This window comes from Equus quagga, chromosome 5 (assembly GCF_021613505.1).
Source record: "Equus quagga isolate Etosha38 chromosome 5, UCLA_HA_Equagga_1.0, whole genome shotgun sequence".
In the NCBI taxonomy this organism is placed as follows: Eukaryota; Metazoa; Chordata; class Mammalia; order Perissodactyla; family Equidae; genus Equus; species Equus quagga.
Genome location: NC_060271.1, coordinates 76,547,626 through 76,573,044, shown reverse-complemented (window position 1 = coordinate 76,573,044; position 25,419 = coordinate 76,547,626). Strand labels below are relative to the sequence as shown.

Below are 25,419 nucleotides of genomic sequence, written 5' to 3'. Positions count from 1 at the left end.
GCCTTAAACCATGCTTAGTCATCTCCATATCTCAGTGGATTCTAGAGACAAGTTTTATACTCAGCATCTACACAATAAAAGGAGTGGATGTGGAAGAAATGTGAAATCCAAGTAAGAATCCTCTGTGTAATAGTAAGAAAAAGATGAGCAAGGATGGAACTGCCATTGCAATAGTCTCCAAACATGTATTGAGCATCTGCTATGCATTGGGCACTGATCTTTGCTGGGAATCAAAGTCCTGGCCCTTTGCCTCCAGGGCTTAAAGCCCAACTGGACCAACAGGGTATACATACCCCCCACAGAAAGTAATAAATGTTGTGTTGTAACAGATAGCAGCCAACAGGGGGAGGAACTGACATATGATGACCTCATGTGTGTCAGGCAGAGGAAAAGCACTTTGTATGGATTTCCTCATTTTATCCTCACACTATGAGGCTGGGTGCTCCTGTTATCTCCACTTTATAGATGTGGAACTGGGCTTTGAAATGTTGAGTGACTTGGCCTTATGTCACAGGCATGGGAGGGGCCAGAGGCAAGACACAGAGCCAGATCAATATGATCAGAGCCTGTGTTTGTAAACTCTAGGGGGCTCCGTCCACTTTGTAGGCCGTGTGATGTGGTCCACATGAAAGGTGTTTCCAGGAACTAGGCAATGTGGTGATCCTGGGTCCTGACTACCTGCTCCCACTTCCAGAGAGGGAGGCACTCCCTGAAGGGGCTGGTGCTCCTGCAGACATGAAATCTTATGGAGGAGGCCCTTTGGGGGCTCTCCCTCCCAAGAGTTCCCTCAGGGAAGCCCTCCTACAGAGGGGACACTCACTGCCACCACACCACAGGTCCAGCCTTTATTCTCTGTTCTTGGGTGTCCAGGGAAGCTGGTATTCCCTTCACCTGCTCTACAAAGGCCTTCCTTGGGACATTGTTTCTGCTCCTTCTTCAGCTTCTCTCAGTTCATGGTTAGGAGTCACCGAAGACATTCCAGGACACTGACACAGGTATAGGGATCACTCTGGGCTTGAGCGCTGGCTATTGCTGCTGTATTTTATGCCCAGTGTGTTTGCAATAAAAGAGTGAATGGGAGATAAACAAACACATAGATAAGGAGAACAGTGGTTACCAGAGGGAAAGGGGGTGAGAGGGGTGTGTGAAAGGGGTAAAGGGGCACATATGTATGATGATGGATAAAAACTAGACTATTAGTGGTGAGCACGCTGCAGTCTATACAGAAACTGATATATAATGATGGACGCCTGAAATTACACAATGTTATAAACCTATATGACCCCACTAAAATAACTTAAAAAAAAAGAGAATGGAGAAAATGGAATCCAGGTAAGATGCTCTTCCAGCATAGGTACCTCTTGGGCCTCGGGGCTTGGGGCAGGTGGAGCCTTCTTACTCCCACTGCACTGTCCTTCGCACCACGCCAGCCTCCTCTCGGGAAAGGAATTTTGGACCGTGGGTAGAACATGTGGGGGAGATATTTTTAGACCCTTTCGATGTCTTTGGGGGTAGCCCCGGGTCAACCTGCTTTCCTTGTTTTAATGCTGGGGATGGACAAGGGAGGCCAAGTCCCTGGGATTATGGCATTTTAGCTCTGCTGAGGTTGTCACATAGCTTCGGTGTACATACACAAAATGTTTTGGTCCAAATTAAAAAAAATTCTGTGAGATCCACCTGGAAGAAACTATAAAACAATTGTGATATTAAAAAAGTTTCGAATAAATGGAAAAAGGGCTATATAAAAATGAAACATATAGCAAAGTAGAAAAAATATAGGTATTTCACCCTAAGGAAGAGAAAGAATACTATATGCCTAAAAGTGGCAGCAAACACTTGGTAAAAGAAGGAAATTCAGAGTGGCTTTTTTAGTGGCGGGATTACTGGTGTTTTTTCCCCTGTATTTGATCTCAGGTATCAATCTTTTACTTGGAAGAAAACCAATAAATTTTTAAAATAAAATTTAGTTAAAACCAAGACCAAATCACCAAACCTAACACTTGCAAAGGTTTTTAAAGCTGTGAACCTGGCAGTGTGGGTCCCCGGATGAAATCTGTCTTTCAGTACACGAACTTCCACTTGAGAGCAGTGAATTACAAATTGTAGTAGCAGCCACTTAAGATTTGTAAAGTGCATCTTGTGGGAACGGGAATGAGCAGATTCTCAGACCGATAGGGAAAAGGAAACTTGTCTAACTTCATAAAATGGTGCCCTTTGAGCCTTTTTATGGCAGGAAGGTGTTGACTTTCCCTCCCAGTATCTTATCCCTAGATCATCAGCTAACAGAAAAGGAGATAGTCGTCCAATTAAGGAAGCAGATGGTTTCCTCTTCCCCACTTTGAAAAAAGTGTAGGTTTTTCTAATCCAGCTCTGTCCAATAGAACTTTCCCGCAATGGTGGAACTGTTCTGTATCTGCTGTGTGCAATATGGTAGCCACTACCTACCTGTGGCATAGAGCACTTGAAATATGGCTAATGTGATTGAGGAAGTGACTTAATTTTTTGAAATTCTAGTTAAATGAAGTAGCCACAGATAGCTAGTGGCTAGTGTATTGGGCAGTGCGTTATTTAATGCCTCTTCACTGCCTCTCTGTTTTTTCTGTCTCCTGTTGGCAGCACAGTTGGAAAGGGAGTCGTGATCAGGGCTGGGTGAGGGGACACCATTTTGCTTTTCCCCCATCTAAAGCTTCCCCTCCCCCCATCTCCGATGATTGGCCTTATCTCTTTGCACAGCTTCTGCAATTTCCTTTTTTTTGGATAAAAACTATAGGTACTAACGATCATTTTGGCTAGAGTACCAGGAAGAAGGTGCTGGGAATTTGTTTAACCATCCGTGAATTTGGCTCTGATCGAATTCCCAACAGAACGGAACTGGTTGAGTATCTATCTCGAAACCCTATTTACATATTAAAATACTTGACCTCTGCTCAAGGGAGTTGGCACTTTTGTGTTGTTGACCTTTTAGTGAGAGAATCCTGTCCTTGCCCAGCCTTTGCTCTTGAGAATGTTTTGGTTTGGAGATTGAGAGTTTCAGCAGCAGCTGAGGTTAATTTTTGCATGTGATCAGACAGAGGGACAGGATTGATGCAGGAAGTTCAGTTAGAGCTGGCCCCCTTCTAGATGGGGGTGGCCATGTCTTCCTGGATCCCTCCCAATGAGCATACTCCAGACATCTGGGGAGCAGTGGGCCTTTCAGCCTACCCTGCCACACCCAACCTCTCACTTCCTTTGTAAATGCAAAGACTTTTCATGGTTTAGTGCAGTGGTTCTCAAAGGACTGCTTCTGGATCACTTGGAGGTCTCCCCCCCAACAGTTTCAGAGTCAGCAGATTTTTAGGGCTCTAGAATTTGCATTTATAACATGATGACGGTGATGCTGCTGGGAACCCAAAAGTTTAGTGGAATATTCCTTGCTTCTGCCTGGAGAGGAAAAGGAATATTTCCTCCATCTCCCTTGGCTTTTAGATTTTGCCGTCTGGTCAACCTGGCCCTTGGAATCTGCTCACTTTGGCCGCTGCTTACTTTTTGCACCAGAATGCTCCTGGCCTCAGCCTCTAAGCATCTGGAGGGGTCACCAACTTCTCTTTGAGGATGTTGAGTGGGCAAGAAGGAAGCCATGGGGCTGTAGGCTTTGGGACTGATTGAAAGCCTGGATGATTGTGAATACAGCTTTTTCTTAGGCTTAGGATTTTTCTTTGGAGTTAGCGTGGTCACAGGTGTGAGGCTACCCATCCACAAAACCCTATTTATTCTTCAGCACTCTTCATGGATTTACTGGGTATTCCATTTTGAAGTTAGAAGATGAAGATAACTTCTTTGAATTGCCCCAAAGAAATTAGTTTTCTAGAATGGAGGAAAAATATAAAAGTTACTTGTTTTGTTGAGTTCGTTCATAGAATGCCAAAAGAGAATGTCCCACCCACTCCCCCAGTCACAGGAGACAGGCATGCTAAAATACTTCTTGGCAGTGAGATGGGCTGCCCTTTCTGGTAAAATAAGATGGGCTGCCCTTTCTGGTAAGATAATCAGCTGTGCCTTCATGTCAAGGGGGCTTCTGACAGGGCCACCAAAGGATGTTCTGTTGCCAGGGCATGTGATGACTTTCTGATTGGCTTTGGCTATGATTACCCCTGCCTCATGGGGTTATTTTGACAGTAGTTTGGATAAATGGTTTCAGTGGAAGACCATATTTAGCAAGCACTAACTAGCGTTAAGCCCTTGTCTGTATTGACTCATTTAATCCATTTGGTAACTCTCTGAAGGCAGGACAGTTATCACCCCCATTTTGTAGATGAGCAAAGTAATGCTTCAGAGGGGGATACATATCTTGTACACATTGGGTTAGTTCCTTTCTGAGCCCAAAGTCCATGCTCTTAATCTGTATGCTTTTCTGACTCCCTGCTCATCTTCCTTTATCGTGTACCCTTAGCTGTTTGACCACATTGCCGGATGCCTGGCCAACTTCATGGATAAGCTACAAATCAAAGACAAGAAGCTCCCCTTGGGTTTTACCTTCTCGTTCCCCTGCATCCAAACGAAACTGGACGAGGTAAGATGAGTTCTTCTGACACTTTGATTCCTTCATTCTTTGGCCTGGGAGGACTGGGAAGAACTCTGAGCCACCGGCTTCTGTGGTGTTGGAGGCCGCTCTGATGGACTGCATGGACGATGTTTGAGTAAAGAGAGTTCTGTCCTCTGGGTGAGTATATGTCAGTGTGAGGGGATGGTGAGGAAGTATCAGAGAAGGGGGTCTTTATCACTCTCCCCTCAGAGAACGACGTGCAGCCCCACATACATTGCATGTTATCTTTATCCCTCTTAGGGAAACAGGAATGAGAAATTAGTCAGGAACTCCTTTGATCTAAAGTGTTACGATAATGATCCTTGGAGGAAAGATGTCTGGGGAGTTAGTGATGTGAGCATACAAGTATCTTATTTTGGCAGTTCTAGAGCCTTCTCCTTCCACTTCTTGGGGGCAGTAAATCACGAAAGAATCATTCAGTGAATCTCCTTTCTTGGTCTTTGACAGGGCCCAAGTTTTTCCTTCCTAGGCTCTCCAGGAAACAATACACAAATTCAATCATGACTTGAGTTTATCCCCATGGCAGGAGTCTCCTAATGATGATTAGATGAGGGGTGTGGTCTGAGTTTGGTGAGGAATTAATGTTCGTTCCGTCGTCCTTTTCCAGAGTTTCCTGGTCTCTTGGACCAAGGGGTTCAAGTCCAGGGGTGTAGAAGGGAGAGATGTGGTAACTCTGATCCGGAAGGCCATCCAGAGGAGAGGGGTGAGTGGGGACAGCAGGGGTGGGAAGATGGGAGCTTGGGGTCTGGGGGATCTTTACATTCTTTTGGGTACACTCTGAAGTCTTTCCCTGACCTCAAATCAACACAGGAATCTTTTGTGGTTCTTAAAGAGAGATTTTCTTTTCTTTTTCCCTGCTATGTTTACCCAATAATCTTTATTTTATTTTTTATCTTTTTCCAGTTTTATGGAGATATAATTGACATACAGCTCTGTATAAGTTTAAGGTGTGCTACATAATGACTTTACTTACATATATTGCAAAATGTTTACCACACCGCTAATCTTATTTATGGTCAGATGCCTTTGGGGTCTTCAGATTAGCATGATGGATAAATAATCTTAGCCTTGGTGCAAGAAAAACCCTTTAGTTCTTAACCTAAAGAAGACTTGAATATCATTTTCAAGTAAGAAAGTTGGAATGATGTTGGCATTAGGGTGGAATGAGGCAGAGAGAGGACAAGACCTTCTGGGAAGGAGAAAGAGAGAAAGAAAAGAAAAAAGAGAAAGAGAAGACAGTGATGACAATACGGGCTCTTCTTAGTGTAGTGATGGCTGTGAACTAGATTACAGGGGCTGATGTCAGGAAAGTCTTCCATGTTGAGGACAAGCAGGGTGGGGAGGGACATGCATTATTAGATTGGATCTGGACCTGATTTCCAGCTCTAATCTTTGGCTTTGAGTAGGGTTACTTAAGGGGGCAGCCCTATTGCCCTTGAGCTGTGTGTCTCACTGCTCTTTCTCTCCATCTTCCCATCTGTAACCTTTCTGTGATGATGACGGTCAGAGCCCCCCTTTTGTCCCCACAGGACTTTGATATTGATATTGTGGCCATGGTGAATGACACAGTTGCGACCATGATGACCTGTGGCTATGATGACCAGAATTGCGAGATTGGTCTCATTGTGGGTACGTGAACACTGGCCAATGGATGGGGGTGTGGGCTGCAAAGGGAGGAGGGGTCCATGGCCTGGAAGTTCCTTTGTACTTCATATTGGAAGATAATTATGTGTTCACTTTGGAGGGCTGAGCCAGGACTTGTGGAGTTGCGGGGGGTGGTGGATTGGACCATGTTGAGATGCCCTAGGAGTCTGCACCAAGGAATCCCAGCCACCCTGGGACACCACTGTCTCAGAACAGTGGAATAAGAGGGAGATGTGGGCTGGGGGAGGACAGTGCAGGTGGGCACTGAGCAGTTTCCTGTTTTGCCCAGGCATGGGCAGCAATGCCTGCTACATGGAAGAGATGCGCTACATCGACACGGTGGAGGGCGACGAGGGGCGGATGTGTATCAACATGGAGTGGGGGGCCTTTGGGGACGATGGCACACTCGACGACATCCGCACTGAGTTTGACCAGGAGATCGACATGGGCTCCCTGAACCCTGGGCAGCAACTGTGAGCAAGCCCCTGTGGGCGGTGGGCTTGAGGGGTGGGCTCAGGAACTGAAGTGGGAGCTGGCCAGGGCCAGGGAGTGGTTCTCATTTTTGCTTTGCAGTCTCATGTCCCTGAAAGGTTGCCAAGGCACCCACTGGTTATGGGAATTTTGTGCTTATTACACACATTGTGACTGTAAGTTGCTGAGAGGGCTCTAAAAAAGATAGAGCAAGTGGACAAACCAGATTTTAGATAATTGTTTGGCTCTGTCCTTCAGAACAGTCACGTTGGAAGGTCATATTCTGAGTCTCAGTGTGTAGCCCTGCTCTTGCTTTCCACCTTCAATTTGTAAGTTGTCTGTAGAAACAGTTTGTGAGCCACATGAGAAAAGTGTTGAGATGGCCAAGATTAGGGCCTCTGAAAGCTCCTTTTGTGCCTCCCCTCCCCATCACTGCCCAGACGATGAGGCTGACAGTTGGCTCCTAGTTCCTGGCTGAGGCTCTGATTCAGACCTCTAGCAGAGCTACCTGTGAGCCACGCTGGACACCACAGAGTCCCAGGGCCTCCTGTCCCAGCTGTAGGCAGACCCAAGGCCTGTGGAAAAGTTGGCTAAGGAGCCTCCTTGGCCACCTTCCCAGGACCTGTGGCCCAGCCAAGGTCCTGGAGTAGACAGGAGGGGCTCTGACATTTTGGACCCTGACTCTTCCGCCTGGCCAGACTTGGTTTTTAGTTACTTTTGACGCTTACAAAACATTATTTCACTCTCACAAACATTTGCTTAATGTCCCTATTAAGATCTTGAAACAGGGGTTGCTGCAAGCTCTGAAGGCAACTGCAAAATGTTTTGAGCCATTCAGGCCCTCTCTGGTCTTCTTGTTGCTGTGGCTGTTCCAGGAAAGCTTCTAGCACAGATCTCTGCTTGGAGAGGAAAATTCAACCCTATAAACCAGCTCCATGAGGAGGAGACTCTTTTTTTACAGGGAGAGTCCTTGCTCCCTCAAAGCATGGTTAAGTCACAAGTTTCTCTCACATGTTGAAACGTGAGTCCATTTACTTATAACTTTCATAGGAAGACGCCAGCCGTGTCTGCCATGGCTGGTGGGAAATTTATGGACTGAAAAGTCACTAATTCAATGCCTGCCTCCATGAACGAGGCACACCGAAGCCATTCCAAGGAGCCATATGCTCTTTGAAGTGTCAGAAGACAGAATTGCCAACCCAGCCTTGGCACCAGAACACCAGCTTAGCCTTAGACAAATCAAAGGCTAGGAGGACATAGACCAAAGTGTCAGCTGTGGGAGCCCTGAAGTCATTGTTAGACTCGAGTTGGAACTTTTTTTTCACTCTTTGTATGCTCCTAAATAGATATTTTCCAAATGTTGGCTGGAAAAAATGTTTTTAATAACTTGAATAAAAGCTTTTATAAACCACCCATACTGCGGAGCCCCGCTGGCCCCCTCCCCTGTCTCCCATAGAACCAGCTATTTTGGAGAAGGTGCAGATGCAGCAGACACAGGAGTTCCTTACTGTCGAGGCCGGGCTGCCTCGCAGATGGTGTGCCTCTGCTGGTGCTTAAACATTTTAAATGCATCCACCGCTCAACCAATTATTTTGCCAGCTCTCCACTTAGCTCCAATTCTGCCTATACCTGGCTTTGGGTCTTGAGTATATCACTTCCTGAGGGCCTGGCTTCCTCTCTTGTAGATTGTACCAGGTGATGCCAGAATCCCTTCCACACCCCTGTTCTAGACCTTGCTGAAGCCCCGCCTAGTTAGTGACCACAGGCCCTGGGTGCCTCCTCTCTCTTGGACCCAGATCCTTTCTGATACATCAAGAAAGGGCCTTCTTTGCCAAAAAGAATTATATGGGGTTGGTTTCACCTAGTCTGAGCCAGAAAGACTGTATTCTAAAGAAAACAGTGTCACCTAGTGTTGAAAAAATAAATTGCCTGACTGCCCTCTGCTTGGGGGCCTGTCTCTGCCTTTCTCAAACATGCCTTTATCTTGTCACTTGCCTGCCCAGAAACTTCCAACGTGTCTCACTCCCAGATTCCTGAGACCACCTGACATTTAGAGCTCCTTCTCGTCTGTCCCAACTTGCCCATCTAATCTTGCCCATTGCCCCGGGGCCCTGGGTTGTTTTCATAGGAATCCACAAATGGCCTTGCAAGGGGAGGGACAGTGTGAGGTGAGGAGTTGTTGGGCCTGTGCCCCAAATTTAATCAGATTGATCTTTTTCTCTTATAAACAAACATTGAGATTCTAGATAAGGTTTCATTTTCAAAAAGCATTTCCTTGCTAGGGAAAAATTTTTAAAAATCACTACCCTACATGTAACTTACTTTACCTCAAATTCAGGTTGTTCCAGAATGTTCCACATTCCCTAGATGTTTAGTTCGGCTGTTAAAGGCCCATCCTTCTCCGTGGTTCAAGGCCCACTCTCCTGCAGAGACAGCCCAAGCTCCTCAGCTCCTCCAGCCCCTCCTGAGCGGTCACTTCTCCACTCATCTCATTCCTAGTCATTGCCACACAAGTTCATGCTTAACTGTGCCTCAGCCTCACGTGTGTGCATGTTGCCTCCGCAGGGAAGTTACGAGTTCATGGATGGCAGGGACTTCATCTTTTGGTCTGTATCTCCCTGCAGATTTGAGAAGATGATCAGTGGGATGTACATGGGGGAACTGGTGAGGCTCATCCTGGTGAAGATGGCCAAGGAGGAGCTGCTTTTCAGGGGGAAGCTCAGTCCAGAACTCCTCACCACGGGCCGCTTTGAGACCAAAGACGTTTCAGAAATTGAAGGGTAAGCTTCCGGGTCCTTCTCTGTTCACTGGGTCCCCGGAAGAGTGGACAGGCAGCTGGGGAATGAGAAAGAGGTCCTGGCCCTTGACCCTTCATATGTGGACAGCAGGAGGTTCTCACCCACTCTGGGTCATGGTGGGCCTTTGGCTTGACTTCACTCACCAGGTTGTCTCCACTCTCGTCTGTTTTGAGCATGCTGTCTGCTAAAGTGACTCACAGTGCCAGAAAGGATTGGCATTCCTGCCTGGGATGGCGGAGAGTGGCGAGAGCCTGGCTTACTACTGCTGGAGGCTCCCAGTGGGCCCCTTCATGACTCACTTGCGTCTACTTCCTTTCCCTTCTCCTTTAGCTCTGACATTTCATTCTTTACTGGTGATTCTCAAAAGGGGCTCTATCCTGACCCCTGCTTCTTAGCAGAAAAATACATCTTTGGGCGACCCTGAGATTTACCCATTTAATTCCAACAAGGAGAACTGAGGCCTGCATTTTCACAGAGCAGCGGAGGTGGGAGTGAGGCTGGTCTTAATTTTTGTCTTTCGGTTAACAGTATCCAAAGAGTTGGGCCTAATTTCCTATCTTGAGACTTCCACTTGTCGCTTGAGGAGGCACTGCTCTTTCAGGGGCCACACGGTGGAGAGGAGATGATTTTGGTGCTAAAGGGAGCAGCGAAACTGTTCAAACGACTTGAAGTGGGAACTCTTGAATGAACTGTGCCTACTTGTTAACTCTGAGGGGGTGACAGTCCTATTTGTGAAGCGCTTAGTTCCCCTGAGAAGAGTGCTAATCCCATAACACCAGCCCTTTGTCACCATCCTTAGCACAAGTGAAGGCAGTGCCCACTCGGTTGTGAAATGCAGTAGAGCACAGACTCACACCCACACAGCTCAGTGCATAAAGCTCTGAGAACAGGGCCTTGTCCTTATATACTCTGTGTGTAAGAAATATTAGTTTTTCTCATCAGGGAAAAAGGTATATCTGAAGCACTGAGGGTGTGTGTGTGTGTCTGGGAGAGGAGCCTCAAGTTGGCCCTGTTGTGTTTTCCCCCCTCTTGTTCTACCCACCATATGTAGGCGGAGCGAAGTGAGTATCTGCCCTCCCTGGGAGATGGCGTGTGCTGGAGCTGAGGGCTTTCCTTGTCAGCCCACACACCCTTCTCCCACTGGCCACAGTGGGTTGGACACGTGCCCACAAGCTGTCGTTCTGTTTCCCAGGGAGAAGGATGGCATCCAGAAGGCCCGCGAGGTCCTGGTGCGGCTGGGCATGGACCCGACACAGGAGGACTGCGTGGCCACTCACCGGATCTGCCAGATCGTGTCCACGCGCTCAGCCAGCCTGTGCGCGGCCACCCTGGCGGCTGTGCTGCAGCGGATCAAGGAGAACAAGGGCGAGGAGCGGCTGCGCTCCACCATTGGGGTTGATGGCTCCGTCTACAAGAAACACCCTCAGTGAGTTGGTGTTTGGGGACCTATAGAGACAGAGCTCCCAGAGCACTCGGGGATCCCTGAAAGGCTCGGAGTCGGGAGGCCCTGGTGACCATGGCTCAGAGCAGCCGCCACCTGAGCATTTCTGTCTGAACACACCTATTGTCTTTAGTTGTTCAGACACCTTTGGGGTTGTTGGCAGAAACTGGCCAGAAAGAGACCAAAATCCAGAAAAGCATTTCTGCTTTTTCTGTTTTGGGTCTTTTCCAGGCAGCGTCTAATGAAATGAGTGATGAAACATGAATAGTAGTGATGTCAGGATCACCTGATTCCATTGGGCTGCTTTGGCAAAAAGGCTTATGCGTTGGGCAGAGGAGCTGTGGCCTGTGGGAAGAGGAGGTCTTGTGTGACCTCATGCAGGGGACTTGGCTTCCTGGAAGGGTCCTTTCCTTTTAGCAAAGGTTAAACCCAGCCAGTGTGATCACCCTTGCCTATGTCAGCTTTTTTACAGTGACCCATGACTTGGGAAGGAGTGGGTAAAGGATGTCAGGGCAGCATCTGCTCCTACAGGTGCCCTCTGGCATTTGGGCTGAGGTGGGGAGGTGCTGCCCCAACCCTTTGCACCATTGACCTAACTCTGGACACCCATCTCTTACCCCATCTCGGTGACTGCAGTTTTGCTAAGCGTCTGCAGAAGACTGTGCGGCGCCTGGTGCCCAACTGTGACATCCGCTTCCTCTGCTCCGAGGATGGCAGTGGCAAGGGGGCAGCCATGGTGACGGCAGTGGCCTACCGGCTGGCCTACCAGCACCGAGCCCGCCTGAAGACCCTGGAGCCTCTGAAGCTGAGCCGTGAGCAGCTGCTGGAGGTCAAGAGGAGGATGAAGGTAGAAATGGAGCGAGGTCTGAGCAAGGAGACTCATGCCAGTGCCCCTGTCAAGATGCTACCCACCTACGTGTGTGCCACCCCTGATGGCACAGGTACGTGGCAGGGCTGCCACCCAGCTCACCACCGTGGGCCTTTGTCCTGGTGCTGATGCTCTGGGAGGACTCTTAGCTTTAGCATTAGATGTTTGGACCAGAACTTATTTTTCAGCTACAGTAGTAGGAAATCCTAGTGTTCAGTAAGCTTGACCAAGGCATTTCTCTGCTAAAAATTGAACGGTAATAATAGTAAATATTTTTTGAATACTTACTATGTGTCTAATACTTCTCTAAGTATTTTATACATATTAATCCATTTAATCTTTAACTGTTAACAGAGATTAGTAGTTAATTGTGTTTATTAGCAAACTATTGTGTTTGGCATAAAACTGAGGCACAGAGAAATTAAGAAACTTGCCCAAGTTCACACAGCTCGAAAATGGCAGGGCTGGGATTCAACCCAGGAATTTTGGTTCCAGAGCCATCTCTTATAAGCCCTAGGTCAGGGGTTGGCGAGCTAAGGCCCATGGGCTAAATCTGGCCCACTGCCTATCTTTGTGAATAAAGTTTTATTAGTACACAGCTATGCCCCGTTTGTCATGTATTGTTTATGGCTGCTTTGCACTACCATGGCAAAGTTGTGTGGTTGCCGCAGAGACTATGGCTCATAAGGGCTGAAATATTTACTGCCCAGCCCTTTGCAGAAAAAGATTCCTAACCCTTGGTCTAGGTCTTGCAACCTAAGAAATGGTGGTCTTTCCCAATTCAGAGAAAATGATCGAGGAGGCCAATGTAGCACCGTTGGTACAGGTTCCAGAAGTAGAGATGGGGACATGGTCCCTGCTCTACCCTCATCTGGCTGCGTGGTCCTGAGCAAGGGACTCAGCCTAGCTCAGCCAGGTTTTGTTCCTCCATCCTAGGGGAACGCAACGCCTCCCTCTCAGGGTGGCCTAAGATTGCATGAGGACTGCATGAGGCACATAGCACATTGTGATTGCCCAGCAAAGGACAGTTTTCTCATTTAAAAAGATTTCCCTTTAATGTCCTTTAAAAAGTAGGACTCTGCTGTTCCTTCTGTATTCTAGAACCTAATGTAAGGTGGCCTTTGATTTAGTACGAGTGGTGTGTTTGGATACTTTTGAGTGTACTGTATCACCATTTCCAGTGTTCTGCAGAGCTCATTGTGACTTCTGGGGCCTCACCACTCGAACTGATTTGAGAACAATAAGGAGCTAGCAGGTCTCTTGTCCTAAGATCTTATTTTCTTTACTGTTAGGTGGAGCTCACAATCCATCACCCTTGAGGTTGTTGAGGGGCTCATGGGAGAGCTCCCCCTTAGAGGAAGTTTCTTTAGGCTGTCACTGTCTGCTGTGGTGAAATGGTGATGCCCCAACTCATCATCTTCTCGGGTTTTTTTTCCAGAGAAAGGTGACTTCCTGGCCTTGGACCTTGGGGGTACCAATTTCCGGGTCCTGCTGGTGCGTGTGCGGAACGGAAAGCGACGTGGAGTGGAGATGCACAACAAGATCTACTCCATCCCACAGGATATCATGCATGGCACAGGGGACGAGGTGAGGCAGGGTGGCACCTCCAGGAGGGGACCCCCAGTAGACACCCACTTCTCGCCTGGGGGGACAGTGCTTTCTCTATTCACCCATGGTCCCGGGGACGGCTAGGTGGGCCAGGCCCCTGGCCTGGTCTTCACTTAGGTTTGTGCCTGAGCTTGCTTTTCTCCTGGGTGGAGCTCTCAAGCTTGCACTCAGGCCCTGCAGGGGGCAGCCTGCCCTGGCCACTGCCCTCCTCACTCAGAGCCCACCTCCTCCCTGCAGCTCTTTGACCACATCGTCCAGTGCATCGCCGACTTCCTTGAGTACATGGGCATGAAGGGCGTGTCCCTGCCTCTGGGTTTCACCTTCTCCTTCCCCTGCCAGCAGAACAGACTGGATGAGGTAACAGTGCCTTCCTGGAGGGCTCTTCTGTGGGCTTTATTGACTCCCAACCAGCCAGAGCTTGGAGCAGGGGAGGAAGTCGAGCTGAGAGAAGGAAAAGAAAGCCTTCCAGTGTCCAATTGTGGGGGGGGGGCCTGTTGATGGGAGTGAGTAAGTCAGAGCTGGTGGAGGTTAAGAAGGTAACAATCTTTAGGATGCTGCTGCTGCTAATCAAAATATCAACAACTAACATTTTTAAAGAACTTGATGCCGGCTACTATTCTAGGCTTCCTATGTGCATTATTTCACTTAACCCTCACAGCAACCATATAAGGTAGATGTTTGTACCCATTTTGCAGAAGAGGAAACAAGTCTATAGAGATAGCAAGTATCTTGCACCAGATCACATAGCTTGGGAGTGGCCAAGCCACGATTAGAGTTCCAGTTTCCTGACACCTGAGCCCATGCTCTCAATTTGCTCCTCTGCTCCTGAGGCCCTTGTTTTGGGCTCAGGATGTTTTCATTTACCTCCTGTGTTTAGATGCCTTGGTGCTTCTCTAGTCACACCTTTGCTTTTCATTCCTTTTCAACTTGCCTTGGATGATGAAGCTGGTGGGTGAAGCTGTGGTGCTCCCAGATATTCTGGACTTGGTGAGTTGGGAAGTGTAGGAGAGCTGAGTAGGCGATGCCTGGGCTTGTTCTGGGTCAACAATTGGTGTATTAGATGTCAGAATACTGTTAACTTAAGACTCTGCTCCTCTGTTCCAATCAGTCAGCTAGAAGCTTATATGCATGGTACAAGTGGACAGGATGCTGTGGACGGAGTTGCCAGGGTACAGAGGCTTGGTTCCTGCTTTAGATGCTTTCAAACAAACTGGGTTGATGAAGCAAGCTCAGAAAAGCCAAAGCTGCTGTTTGGAATGTGGCACCAATGGGATGCTAGAGCCCTGAGGATGTGCAGGGTGATGTTGTTCTGAGCACATCCCTGGAGGGCACGAGGGAGACTTGGATCATCCAAGTCAGAAGAATGAGTTGTTGGGGAAGAAAGGCAGACAGGCCTGGCCGTGTGGAGGAGGGGGTGGAGGAGGACCACGGGGTCCCTGGAATGGCAGCCCTCATGTCGCTCAGCTGAGTTTTGTAAATGCCTCCTGCTCCTCCCCCTGAGAGTTATGTTCACCCTGTGCACTAGTACAGTTAAGGTTTGGGGACGTCCTGCAGAAACCTTGCCTCATCCAGTATTTCCCAGCCCTTGTTAACCTCTGTCCAGTGTTACTAGTCCAGGGTTGCTCTTAGCTTTTCCAGTTTCTTCGTTTCAGCACATTATTTTTTTCAGTGTCAGTACATTGGGTTTTCTTTTCTTTTCTTTTTTTTGAGGAAGATTAGCCCTGAGCAAACATCGGCTGCCAATCCTCCCCTTTTTGCTGAGAAAGACTGGCCCTGAGCTAACATCCTTGCCCATCTTCCTGTACTTTATATGTGGGATGCCAATCACAGCATGGCTTGCCAAACAGTGCCATGTCCGCACTCGGGATCCGAACCAGGAACCCTGGGCCGCCAAAGCGGAACGTGCCCACTTAACTGCTGCGCCACCGGGCTGGCCCCAATACAGTGGGTTTTCAAAGCCTTCTCGTTTGCATCAGTTTGGCAAAGGGAATTATCAAACATGGATAAATATTTATGCAATTTTTAATGAAATATTATTTATTGTAACAAAGAAATTAGAAACAAACCTAATTGTTCAACAGAAATAATAAACTATGAGCCATTTGCTGCCTCCTATCAGCTACTAGTTTTTTGGAAGAAATTTCAATGATATGGGAAAATATGGATGGTACAACTAAAATAATTTTTTAAAGAAAAGTATAATCTCTATAATATAGAAACATCCCCAAAATGCAATTAATAGGAAAATACAAACAGAACACTCCAGTGTATGTGCTTCTGGGCTGTTCCCACTGAAATATTTTAAAACAGATACTATCTCACTTTTCATGCTGACACGGATGTATCTTTAAATGTTTACCCCTTGGCCCCAAGACATGTTAACTGTTTCTGCCTGAACTGTAGGAGTCCAGGTCATCACACTAGATTTTATTCCCTATGTTCTAAGTTTCCATAAGGAGTATGTATGTGTTCAGCCTAGAATTGTAAAAGTTAAGAGCAAATGAAGTTCCGTCTGTTGTTCCAACTCTCTGTAACCTGGCTTCTGTTCTGGTGAGATCATTCTGTTAATGGAAAAACCAGCAGGTGCGGAGGCCTGAGGCCTCAAGCTGCTTTGACTGGCTGGTGGCCTTGGGCGAGTGTCCCCAGCTGTTGGGGCCTCTGCTTGTCTTGTTGTGAAGGACCACATGGAATAATGTTGTTTGCACATTCTGTAAACTTCAAAGTGCCCATACAAAATTTCCTCAGGGATATGAAGCTAATCGGTAGACAGGAAAGTTGGGTGGAGGTCAGCACGCAGTTGTTGATATAGGTGTGTAAACCAGGACACTGCCAGATTGTGCTTTGTTTTTCTGAATCTCCCAGGATCTGAACACAGTGTGACACATCAGGTTGACTTTTGATACCAAACTCCTGGGCCATGAAATGCCAAGCTGATGGGCATGAACTACCGAACAAGGCCTAGAGGAACCACGCAAGCGGGTGGATAGTGAGCACACAGCCCATTTACGGATTTTGGCCTCACGGGAAGGGGGCCAGGGGTCTTTGACACTCGTTCCTTGAGAGCCGTGGCAGCAAAGAGGGAATCCTGGATCAAAACCTGGAACGTTCCTCCCACGTTCAAAGCCACCGTGTATCTGCTCCTCGAGAGCCTTGTGACACGGCGAAGGGCCACACTGGAGGCGAGGGGGCTCCGGGGGACTCCAAGGAGCCTGGAGGGCTCCCCTCCCTGGAGCTGTGGTGAAGCCTAGATGTCACCCCAACTATGCGCAGGGCGCTTGTTCACTCCATACTGGAGTTTGAAATTTAAGAAACACGCACCGACTCCTCTGATGTAAATATAGGACAGGGACAGGGGAAACTGCTTTTCCCAGTGAAGGAAACAAGTGTGTAGAACTTAGTTCCTGGCAGGGGCAGGTGTGTCGTGCTCATGAGCCCATCCATTGGAGTCGGTGGCCCTGGGGGGTATCCCACTCGTCTCCTCCAAACTGCGGGCCTTGGGCAAGTTACTTGTAAAATAGGCGTGATAACGATAAATATTTCGCAAGGTTGCTGTGAGGGTTAAATGAGGTAACACGTGGGATGTGCTTAGCCCGGTGCCTGTTGCACCTTGGCACTCAATAAATCCAAGCAAGTGGAACAGGTTTAGAATCATTTGTGGGTGAGATGATTGGTTATTAAAGGAAATCTGTGTAACCCGGGAGGTGGAGAACTGGCCGCACAGCCGGCCCCTGGGAGTGATTCCGTCTCTGAGACCCTCATCCATGCTCGTGTGTGATTTGTAGAGCATCCTCCTCAAGTGGACTAAAGGCTTCAAGGCGTCTGGCTGCGAGGGCGAGGACGTGGTCACCCTGCTGAAGGAAGCCATCCACCGGCGTGAGGTGGGAGAGATATGGCCTGAGGCGTGAAACGATCTGTGTTCAGAAAGTGGGGGAGATGTTGAGTGAAGGGCGTTTTGGTTGGGGGGAGAATTAACTAAGTCCTCCAGCAATTCTTGAGTGCCCACTGCGTGTCAAGCCCTGCTCTTGGCACTGGGATTCCAGAGTGGCCACGACAGACTCTTGTTCTATAAACAAACCCATGAGCTAATGTCAGGTGCTGTGAAGGAAAATGAAGTTGGGTGAGTGCGCTGGGGAAGAACTCTCTTTTTTTAATATAAATAAATAAATAAATATATATAAAATATAAAAATATAAATAACCAGGGAATGTCTCTGAGGAGGTGACATTTGAGCAGAGACCTGAATGAAAAGAGAGAATGAGCCGTGCCATATAAGTTTTCTTTACATATAAATCTCCTTTGCAAGTGTCCAAAGGGAGAATGTTGTGGTTCATTTGTGGACTGGGGATCTGCTCTTGCCCTCTCAGGAGTTTGACCTGGATGTGGTTGCTGTGGTGAACGACACAGTCGGGACTATGATGACCTGCGGCTATGAAGACCCTCACTGTGAAGTTGGCCTCATCGTTGGTAAGGACCCGGGCTGTCCTTCCTGCATGGGGACCCATGGCCTCAGGTGGGTGGGAGGAGGGTGCTAGGTGAGGCCCCGACGTCTCTGTGATTGGCAGGCACGGGCAGCAATGCCTGCTACATGGAGGAGATGCGGAACGTGGAGCTGGTGGAAGGGGAAGAGGGGCGGATGTGTGTCAACACGGAGTGGGGGGCCTTCGGGGACAATGGATGCCTAGACGACTTCTGCACGGAATTTGATGTGGCTGTGGATGAGCTTTCCCTCAACCCTGGCAAACAGAGGTAGGCACCCAAGTACATGTGGACCCTAGTATGTATATCCCAGAACTGGACAGTGACAAGTGAAGAGAATCTGTACAACAGCAAGTCCCAGGATGCTCATTCTCTAGAGATGTTAATAGATGAGGATTTCCTTGGAAAGGGTTTCTTGTCAAATACATCTGGAAAGTTCTAGATTAAGTCCCTTTTCCCCCTGCTGGACTGGACACTTTCAAAGTCCAGTTGGGAAAACAAATCATAACAATTATGTTGCAGGGAGAATTTCATAAGGGGTATTGGTTACACAGGTTGTAGAGGGATGAAAAGACAAAAAGGAGACACTGAGGAGCACAGAGTCAGTATGTGGAAGAAGCAGCCACCCCTTGGGACTGGGAGAGAGTTAAAACCTAGGTCTCGGACTGCGGAACGACACATATCCAGTTGAACCACCTGCTGCCAAAAGACCCTCAAACCACTGAGTGGTCACCTTCAGTTTTAGTGGCCAGGACAGGAGAGCTCCAGCTGGCCCTAGTTACTTGAGTGATAATGATTAGGTCGAAAAGAAAGTGTGCCAAGTGCCTGCTGAAGTTAAGGATTAAAACTCTGCGTTCTACCCTTCTCCTGGAAGTGTGGTGGGGTGTGTATTCCTTCTTGAGGAGTCAGGAGTAAGCCTTGGGAAGGAAATGAGCCCAGAAGGTGGGCCAAATCCCAGGGAACCCTGTGGGCCTTGGGCGCTGTGGTCAGTTTCACCAAAGGCTGTGGGTCATCATGTGCAGACACCAGGAATCCTGCCCAAGTGAGTCAACTAGCATTTCCTTTCCCACCAACAGGAATCTGCACACCCTCTACTTTCTAAAGCATTCGGGGTGACTGAGCTGATATGCCCTGTCTCAAAACATCCTACCACCTTCCTACCTAATCTCCATGAACATTACCCCTATTGCAGGTTTGAGAAAATGATGAGTGGCATGTACTTGGGCGAGATTGTCCGTAACATCCTCATCGATTTCACCAAGCGTGGGCTGCTCTTCCGTGGCCGCATCTCAGAGCGGCTCAAGACAAGGGGAATCTTCGAAACCAAGTTCCTGTCTCAGATTGAGAGGTGAGAATTCAAGGCCCAGGGTAGGGTGGGCCGGTATCCTCCTTCTCGTGGTCAGACAAGCTGAAGGATTTCCATAGCTCAAGTAAGACCAGGGTGCGCCTTACACAGAGGTTAGTTTAGCAGCTAACACATTCACATCTATAGTGTTTATTTAAAGTACTTTATGGAGAGTTGGCATTTTAAGGGAAAATATATAACATTCTCATGAAAAACCATGCTACAGAGCTGGCATGAGCCCAGGCGAAGTAGTATTGTTGGGTTAGACCAAATATCAAAGTTGGAAAGATACCTGCTCATAAGATGCAAATTGGATTGCACAGAGGAAGATAACCTATGAAAGCACTTATGCTTCCCTGGAAGGTTCTTCTGAACTGCTGGCTGCAGTGGTAAGGCAACCGAGATTGAGTGAAGGTGGCATGTCAGGCATTGAAGAAACAGGCCATGCAGTGGGCGGCTCATTAAAGCAAAGCATCCTCCTGCAGTCTAATGGTGGAGAAGTCTGCTCCAAATGAGAATGCTGAATTTCAGAGCCCCTTAAAGATTCATGCTGTGTCGTTGCTCTCAGGCGTATAGAAAAACAGGAACTGGACGACTGCCATGAGTGGGGCCCTAGGCTGTCTGCACTGGTGACTAGAAAGAATATGTCCTACCGTGTCTATGTGCAGGAAGATAACTCCAGGGTTCTCAAATAATTCTCTTTATATGATAGGGTCCATTTTCTCCCTGCAGTTTTATTAGTGTTTGTTTCATAAATAGTGCACAAGTAGATTTCAGAGCGGCCCGGGGTGGGGGGGTGGGGGGGGTAGAAATAGAATAGGATCTGACGTTGGTTGGTGATGCTTGTCCTGCCAACCTGTGAGCAGCAATGAGAGAATAGACATGGATGAGCCTTGCAGCTGCCACATACGAGAACTGTCTTAGCTTTATTGTTTCCAGCTGAGTGGAAGACAGAGCCAGTGAATTTCCTTTTGTTCTGAGTATCGGTTTTCTGGTAGCAATGCCCAACCTTGCCTGGGCAAAGTGGAACAGGTTGCTGTTTCTTTGTATTCCTCTCACACTCGGGAAGAGTCTGTGTGGTCCAGTGGGATGAGCCCTGGTTCCTGAACTGAGTTCAAGAACGAGAGCCGCCTTGCAGGGCAGTGGCCTTTATGCCCAGCTCCCAGATAGCCAGGCCTCCATGGAACCTCTCCTGAGAAAGGAGCAGGCCCCTGGAGCGGTGGGCCGCCAGCCCCTCCTGGTGCGTGACTGACCACTTGCTGTCTCCCTCCCACCTCAGTGACTGCCTGGCGCTGCAGCAGGTCCGTGCCATTCTACAGCACTTGGGGCTCGAGAGCACCTGCGACGACAGCATCATCGTCAAGGAGGTGTGCACCGTGGTGGCACAGAGGGCAGCCCAGCTCTGTGGTGCAGGCATGGCGGCGGTGGTGGATAAAATACGAGAAAACCGCGGGCTGGACACTCTCAAAGTGACAGTGGGCGTGGATGGGACCCTCTACAAGCTACATCCTCAGTGAGTGCCTGACCTCCACCCTACCTGTCCATCTTTGTCCCTCTGTCTCTTCGTTCCTTCCTGTTTTCCCTTCTCTCTCTGCACTTTAGAGCAAATAACCAGGCATTCAGAGTGTATATGATGTGTACCCTATAGATTAAAGATGAATAACCAGAGGTAGGCCTATGTTCCCCACCAGCTCGGAAGTCCCCTGTGAGCCCCTCCCCAACTGTACCCTTCAGTCTCCCTGCCAGGGGTGGGTGCTCTGGTAACTGTCCCTTGCTCCCTTCTCCCCACGTATCTAGGACCACATCTGCGTTGTTTAGTTTTGCTAAATTTTGAACTTACCATAAGGGGAATCATATGGCATCTCTTCTTTTGTGACTGACTTTTCTCACACAACACTTATGGTTTGAGATGCATCCACACTGAAGTATGCACTTGTAGTTCGTTAATTTTCAAGGCTGTATAGTGTACCTTTGAATGAGTATACTATAGTTTATTCTATTGCTAATGGATATTTGGGTCATTTCTAAATTTTGACTATTACAAACAGTGCTCCTCTGAACATTCTAGTAAATGTATGCCGGAACTCTGGAGCAAGATCTTTTCTACAGTCTAGAGTGAGGGCCGTTAGATTACAGCCACGACTGCTTTTGTAAATAAAGTTTTATTGGAATGCAGCCATGCCCACTCGTTGATGTACTGTCTATGGTTGCTTTGAGCTACAGTGGCAGAGTAGGCGCAACAGACTACATGACCCACAAAACTGGAAGTGTCTACTGTCTGGCCCTTCATAGAAAAAGTTTCCCCCCACCCCCTAGTATGAAAGTACTGAATTCTCTTTTCTTTTACTCTTTTCCTTGTCTTTCTCCATCTCTCTTCTCCTTTCTCTCCTCTCATCACCATTTCTCGTCTCCCTTCTTCACTCATTTGCATATGTTTTGAATAAGTCATTTTGAAGTCAGGAAGTGCCTCAATCCCTTTCCCCTGAAAGCTTTTCAGCTCAAAGTTAAAAGAATAGAGCTGTGCCCCTGGCCTGGGCACCTGGAGTGAGGATGGGGACACTCCTTGATTGAATTGTTGCCTGCTCTCACCATGATTGTCTCAAGGAGCTAAGAGACATGCCTAGAGTCTACAGTTAGTGAAAAGAGTAAACCTTGAGAAGTTCCAGGTCCCTTTTCTTGATGATTAGTGTCCCTGTGAAAATAGGAGCCTCAGTCCCAGATGAGGATTGGGAGGGAGACAGAAGCCCGAGCCACAGCACTGGGGCTTGGTCTTGCAGATGGGGAGGGGCATCCTGACCCTGCTGTGTTGGGGCACATGATGACTATCCCTTTCTCTAGTCTCATATTGAAAAGATCTGTGATCACCGAAGTGTCCCAATAGCAACCCTGAAGCCTGCTCCTTTTGCCTTTAATGCCATTTGGGTTAGATGTGAGTCTGATTGAGTCAATACCCCTGGAAAATAGAACATCACATGTGTGAGGCTTGGTCCTTCCCTTTGGAGATATGAACAGGTTATGCACTTCTGCAAGGCACACGGTGGCGTCCATGACTGTTGAAGTTCTCTTTCACTGATTGGTTTTAAGAGCACAGTTTCCCAGAATCTCTGACAGTTGTCCCACAGTTGAATCTTAGCTCCCCATTTGCCCCCTGCGACATAGAATCTGGGCATGTTGCTAGCCTCTCCAAGCCTTGGTTTTCTGATACAAAATACATAGTAAGTGTTTCATACGTAGTGGCTGTTATCCTCTTCCTCATGTTAATTATTCCTGGGTTCTCAGCATCACTTCTTAGGGTCTTATGTCTGAGGACACAAATCAGTCATGACTAAGGTGTTTTTTTCTGTGTCTTCCTCCCAACTTTTCCAGCTTTGCCAAAGTCATGCGTGAGACAGTGAAGGACCTGGCTCCGAAATGTGACGTGTCCTTCCTCGAGTCAGAGGACGGCAGTGGGAAGGGGGCGGCTCTCATCACTGCCGTGGCCTGCCGCATCCGTGAGGCTGGACAGCGATAGAGTCCCTGAAGTCGGACGGGACTTCCGGTTCCCCCTCCTTTCTGCTTTAAATTATAGATGCCATCCCCCGTGGCAGAGACAGACCCCTCGGCTTTTACTTGGCAGAGAGGACCCTATCAGATTGGGTTTTATCTCTGTGTATACTCACTGTAGAGTTTGGTGCCCAAGCCTTGGCCCTCCTGAGATCAATACAGTTTGAAGTAAGGATTTGCTCACACCTATCGCAACTGTTCCCATTGGTTCTCTTAAAACTTAAAACAAATTTTAACCTTTAGTAATCCCGTTGGCCAAATTCCACATTCCTGTGTGATCCTACAGGATGGGGACAATAATGGAAACATACAGTTGCTTCAGATGGGACCCTGAACACGACATTTCTAGGTGGAGAATGTCCCTGGCACGGAGATTGAGACTGTTTTTCCTCTCAGAGATCTATGAGGTCTCCACTAACTTGAGCCTGATTCTCCCACAGCAGAAGGTGGGGGAAGGAGGGGTGGCAATAGGATTCACCTTTGGCGGCCCCTCTTCAACCTCATCTGCAAGCATATGCCTGGTGGGTTCCAGCAGATGCTCTTCCTGGAATGGAAGCATCCTGAGTCTGAGCAAGCAAAACCAAAGCCAAGAGCTGATACTTCCTGCCGAGTGGGCTTGTTGTCGCATCTCCTTGTGGGTTCCTGAGTCATCCATGAGCAATAGACCTTTGGGGGGAGGGGAACTTTTTGGTCTGTTTTTAAAATTTTTCCTGAGAAGTGGAAACACTGTATTTTCATTTTAATTTATGTTTCAAATTTGTTTCATTCGTGAAGTACATCTGCTCCTTCACCTTGATACTGTATGTAGCAATCAATTGTATGTAATGTATTTATATGTTAATTTGTTATGTATATAGATACATGGGGGCTCTTCAGACTTGGCCTCACTGGTAGTTCAGTGTAGTTAAAGGATGGAAGGTGAAGATACTGACTGCTTACTAAAAATACCTCATTCGCCTGCGGGAAGAGAAGAGAAGACTCTTCAGGGTGAGTGAGCGGCCGAGCAGCTCCTTCCTGGCTCCTCATTTCCCTGCAGACTTGGACACTCGGAAGGCAGCTGCGAGGGAGGAAGTGAAGGAGGTCGGGCCTTTGGGTTGAAGAAACACAGCAACTGGCTGCTCTGTCCAGAGACTTTCCTGGGGCAATATTACACGGGATGTTAACCAAAGGAAACTGAGATTGTTTCAAACAGACTCACTGTTTAGGAATCTTTATTCTTAGGCAGCCAGGAGTCTTTTAAAGACAAGATAAAGGAAGCCACTAAAAACATTTTTTAAAAATTGTGTCTAACTGTTGATAGCAAACCAAAACAAAACAATGAAACAATCATACAAATAAAACCTCAGGGACAACACTTTCGGTGGATTCGTGCCCTCCTAGCAAAATTGGTGTGTTTTGTAAACGTTTTACAAGAAGTGTTGTCCAAGGCCTTCTCTAGGCTGAGCTGTTTTTTATACTCAGTATTTATATTTTAAACTGCTGGGGGTGGGGTGGGGGTGGGAGTGGCATAAAACCCCTCCTTTTCAAAAGTGTAGTTAATTCTGAATCTGAAGACCCACATCTGCCCTAAAATGTGTACACTCACACACATTATACCTGAATACTACACGATAAAGAGGGAATGGTCTTGTAACATTACAGAGTAGGATACAAAAATCAAAAGAGCAAGATGGAAAGACACGACTCAATAGCACCCAATTTTCTTTCTTTCTTTTTTTTTGCTGAGGAAGATTCGCCCTGAGCTAACATCTGTTGCCAGTCTTCCTCTTTTGTATGTGGACTGCCGCCGCAGCATGGCCACCAACAGTGGTGTAGGTCCGTGCCCGGGAACCGAACCCAGGTCGCCGAAGCGGAGCACACCAAACTTAACCACTATGCCATTGGGCTGGCTCCAGTAGCAAACAATTTTTGTACATTTACCCAACTTATACTGAGAACAGTGTCTAGATTGGTGTCTCACTAAAGGATGGCTGAGGAATAGAGATGAACTTTTACTTTTAAACTTGGAAACTAGGCACCATTTATGCAATTGCACACTTTTTAAAGGTAGAGCTGTGCGTGTGGCTATGTGTTCTTGGCTTCCAGAAAGGAACGCCGGCAACTGCATTTTGGATGTTTGTGTTCTCACGATTAGGTGACAGTTCCTTGCTGACGCTGCTTTGCCTGATGTAAATACAGTGAATCTCATCTCTGTCTTTGGGACGTTTTGAATAGTGGGTCATCTCAAATCCTCACATTCAGTCTAGTGAAGATGTCTGTACAATAAAGAACTAGTTGAATTAACTATGTGATGTTAACTATTATTAATAAATTTTAACATTTTTCAAAATATTCAAAGTGTGATTCCTGAGCATTTTCAAGAGGGCAGTCATCTTTGGGGCATATTAGTACTTCCTGGCCAGTATGAGTAATTTACGGGTGTTGTGATTTTGACTGTATGTGCTTGAGAGGCGAGTGGCCAAGACTTGGCCTTGACCCCAGATATTTCTCTTCCCAGAAACTCAGTCCCACTGCAACTGGAAGATGACATTTCCTAGGCCATCTTTGATCTAGATTTCAAGCACCACTGAAGAACCAGAGCTGGTGCTGCAGTCTGCTGTTTGGCTGAGATGTAGCTGAACCCTCAAGGGCTCTGGCTGGTCT

At 47.7% G+C, this 25,419-nt stretch overlaps 1 protein-coding gene across 5 annotated transcripts in view; it reads left to right on the top strand.

Annotated features, from left to right (window-relative positions):
- Window positions 1-25,107, top strand: part of HK2 (hexokinase 2) — a 57,821-nt gene extending 32,714 nt beyond the window's left edge. For 3 of the 5 annotated variants that reach the window (XM_046660909.1, XM_046660906.1, XM_046660904.1), the window contains 16 exons: window positions 4,430-4,549; window positions 5,190-5,285; window positions 6,112-6,211; window positions 6,516-6,699; window positions 9,322-9,477; window positions 10,688-10,921; window positions 11,573-11,877; window positions 13,243-13,391; window positions 13,650-13,769; window positions 14,358-14,399; window positions 17,195-17,290; window positions 17,777-17,876; window positions 17,975-18,158; window positions 19,081-19,236; window positions 20,513-20,746; window positions 22,600-25,107. In XM_046660909.1, the coding sequence (XP_046516865.1) occupies window positions 4,430-4,549; window positions 5,190-5,285; window positions 6,112-6,211; window positions 6,516-6,699; window positions 9,322-9,477; window positions 10,688-10,921; window positions 11,573-11,877; window positions 13,243-13,391; window positions 13,650-13,769; window positions 14,358-14,399; window positions 17,195-17,290; window positions 17,777-17,876; window positions 17,975-18,158; window positions 19,081-19,236; window positions 20,513-20,746; window positions 22,600-22,744 (2,421 nt within the window). In that variant the 3' untranslated portion in view covers window positions 22,745-25,107. The remainder of the gene's footprint in view (window positions 1-4,429; window positions 4,550-5,189; window positions 5,286-6,111; window positions 6,212-6,515; window positions 6,700-9,321; window positions 9,478-10,687; window positions 10,922-11,572; window positions 11,878-13,242; window positions 13,392-13,649; window positions 13,770-14,357; window positions 14,400-17,194; window positions 17,291-17,776; window positions 17,877-17,974; window positions 18,159-19,080; window positions 19,237-20,512; window positions 20,747-22,599) is intronic. The other 2 variants (XM_046660908.1, XM_046660907.1) reach the window with 1 other exon arrangement.
- Window positions 25,108-25,419: the final 312 nt, after the last annotated feature.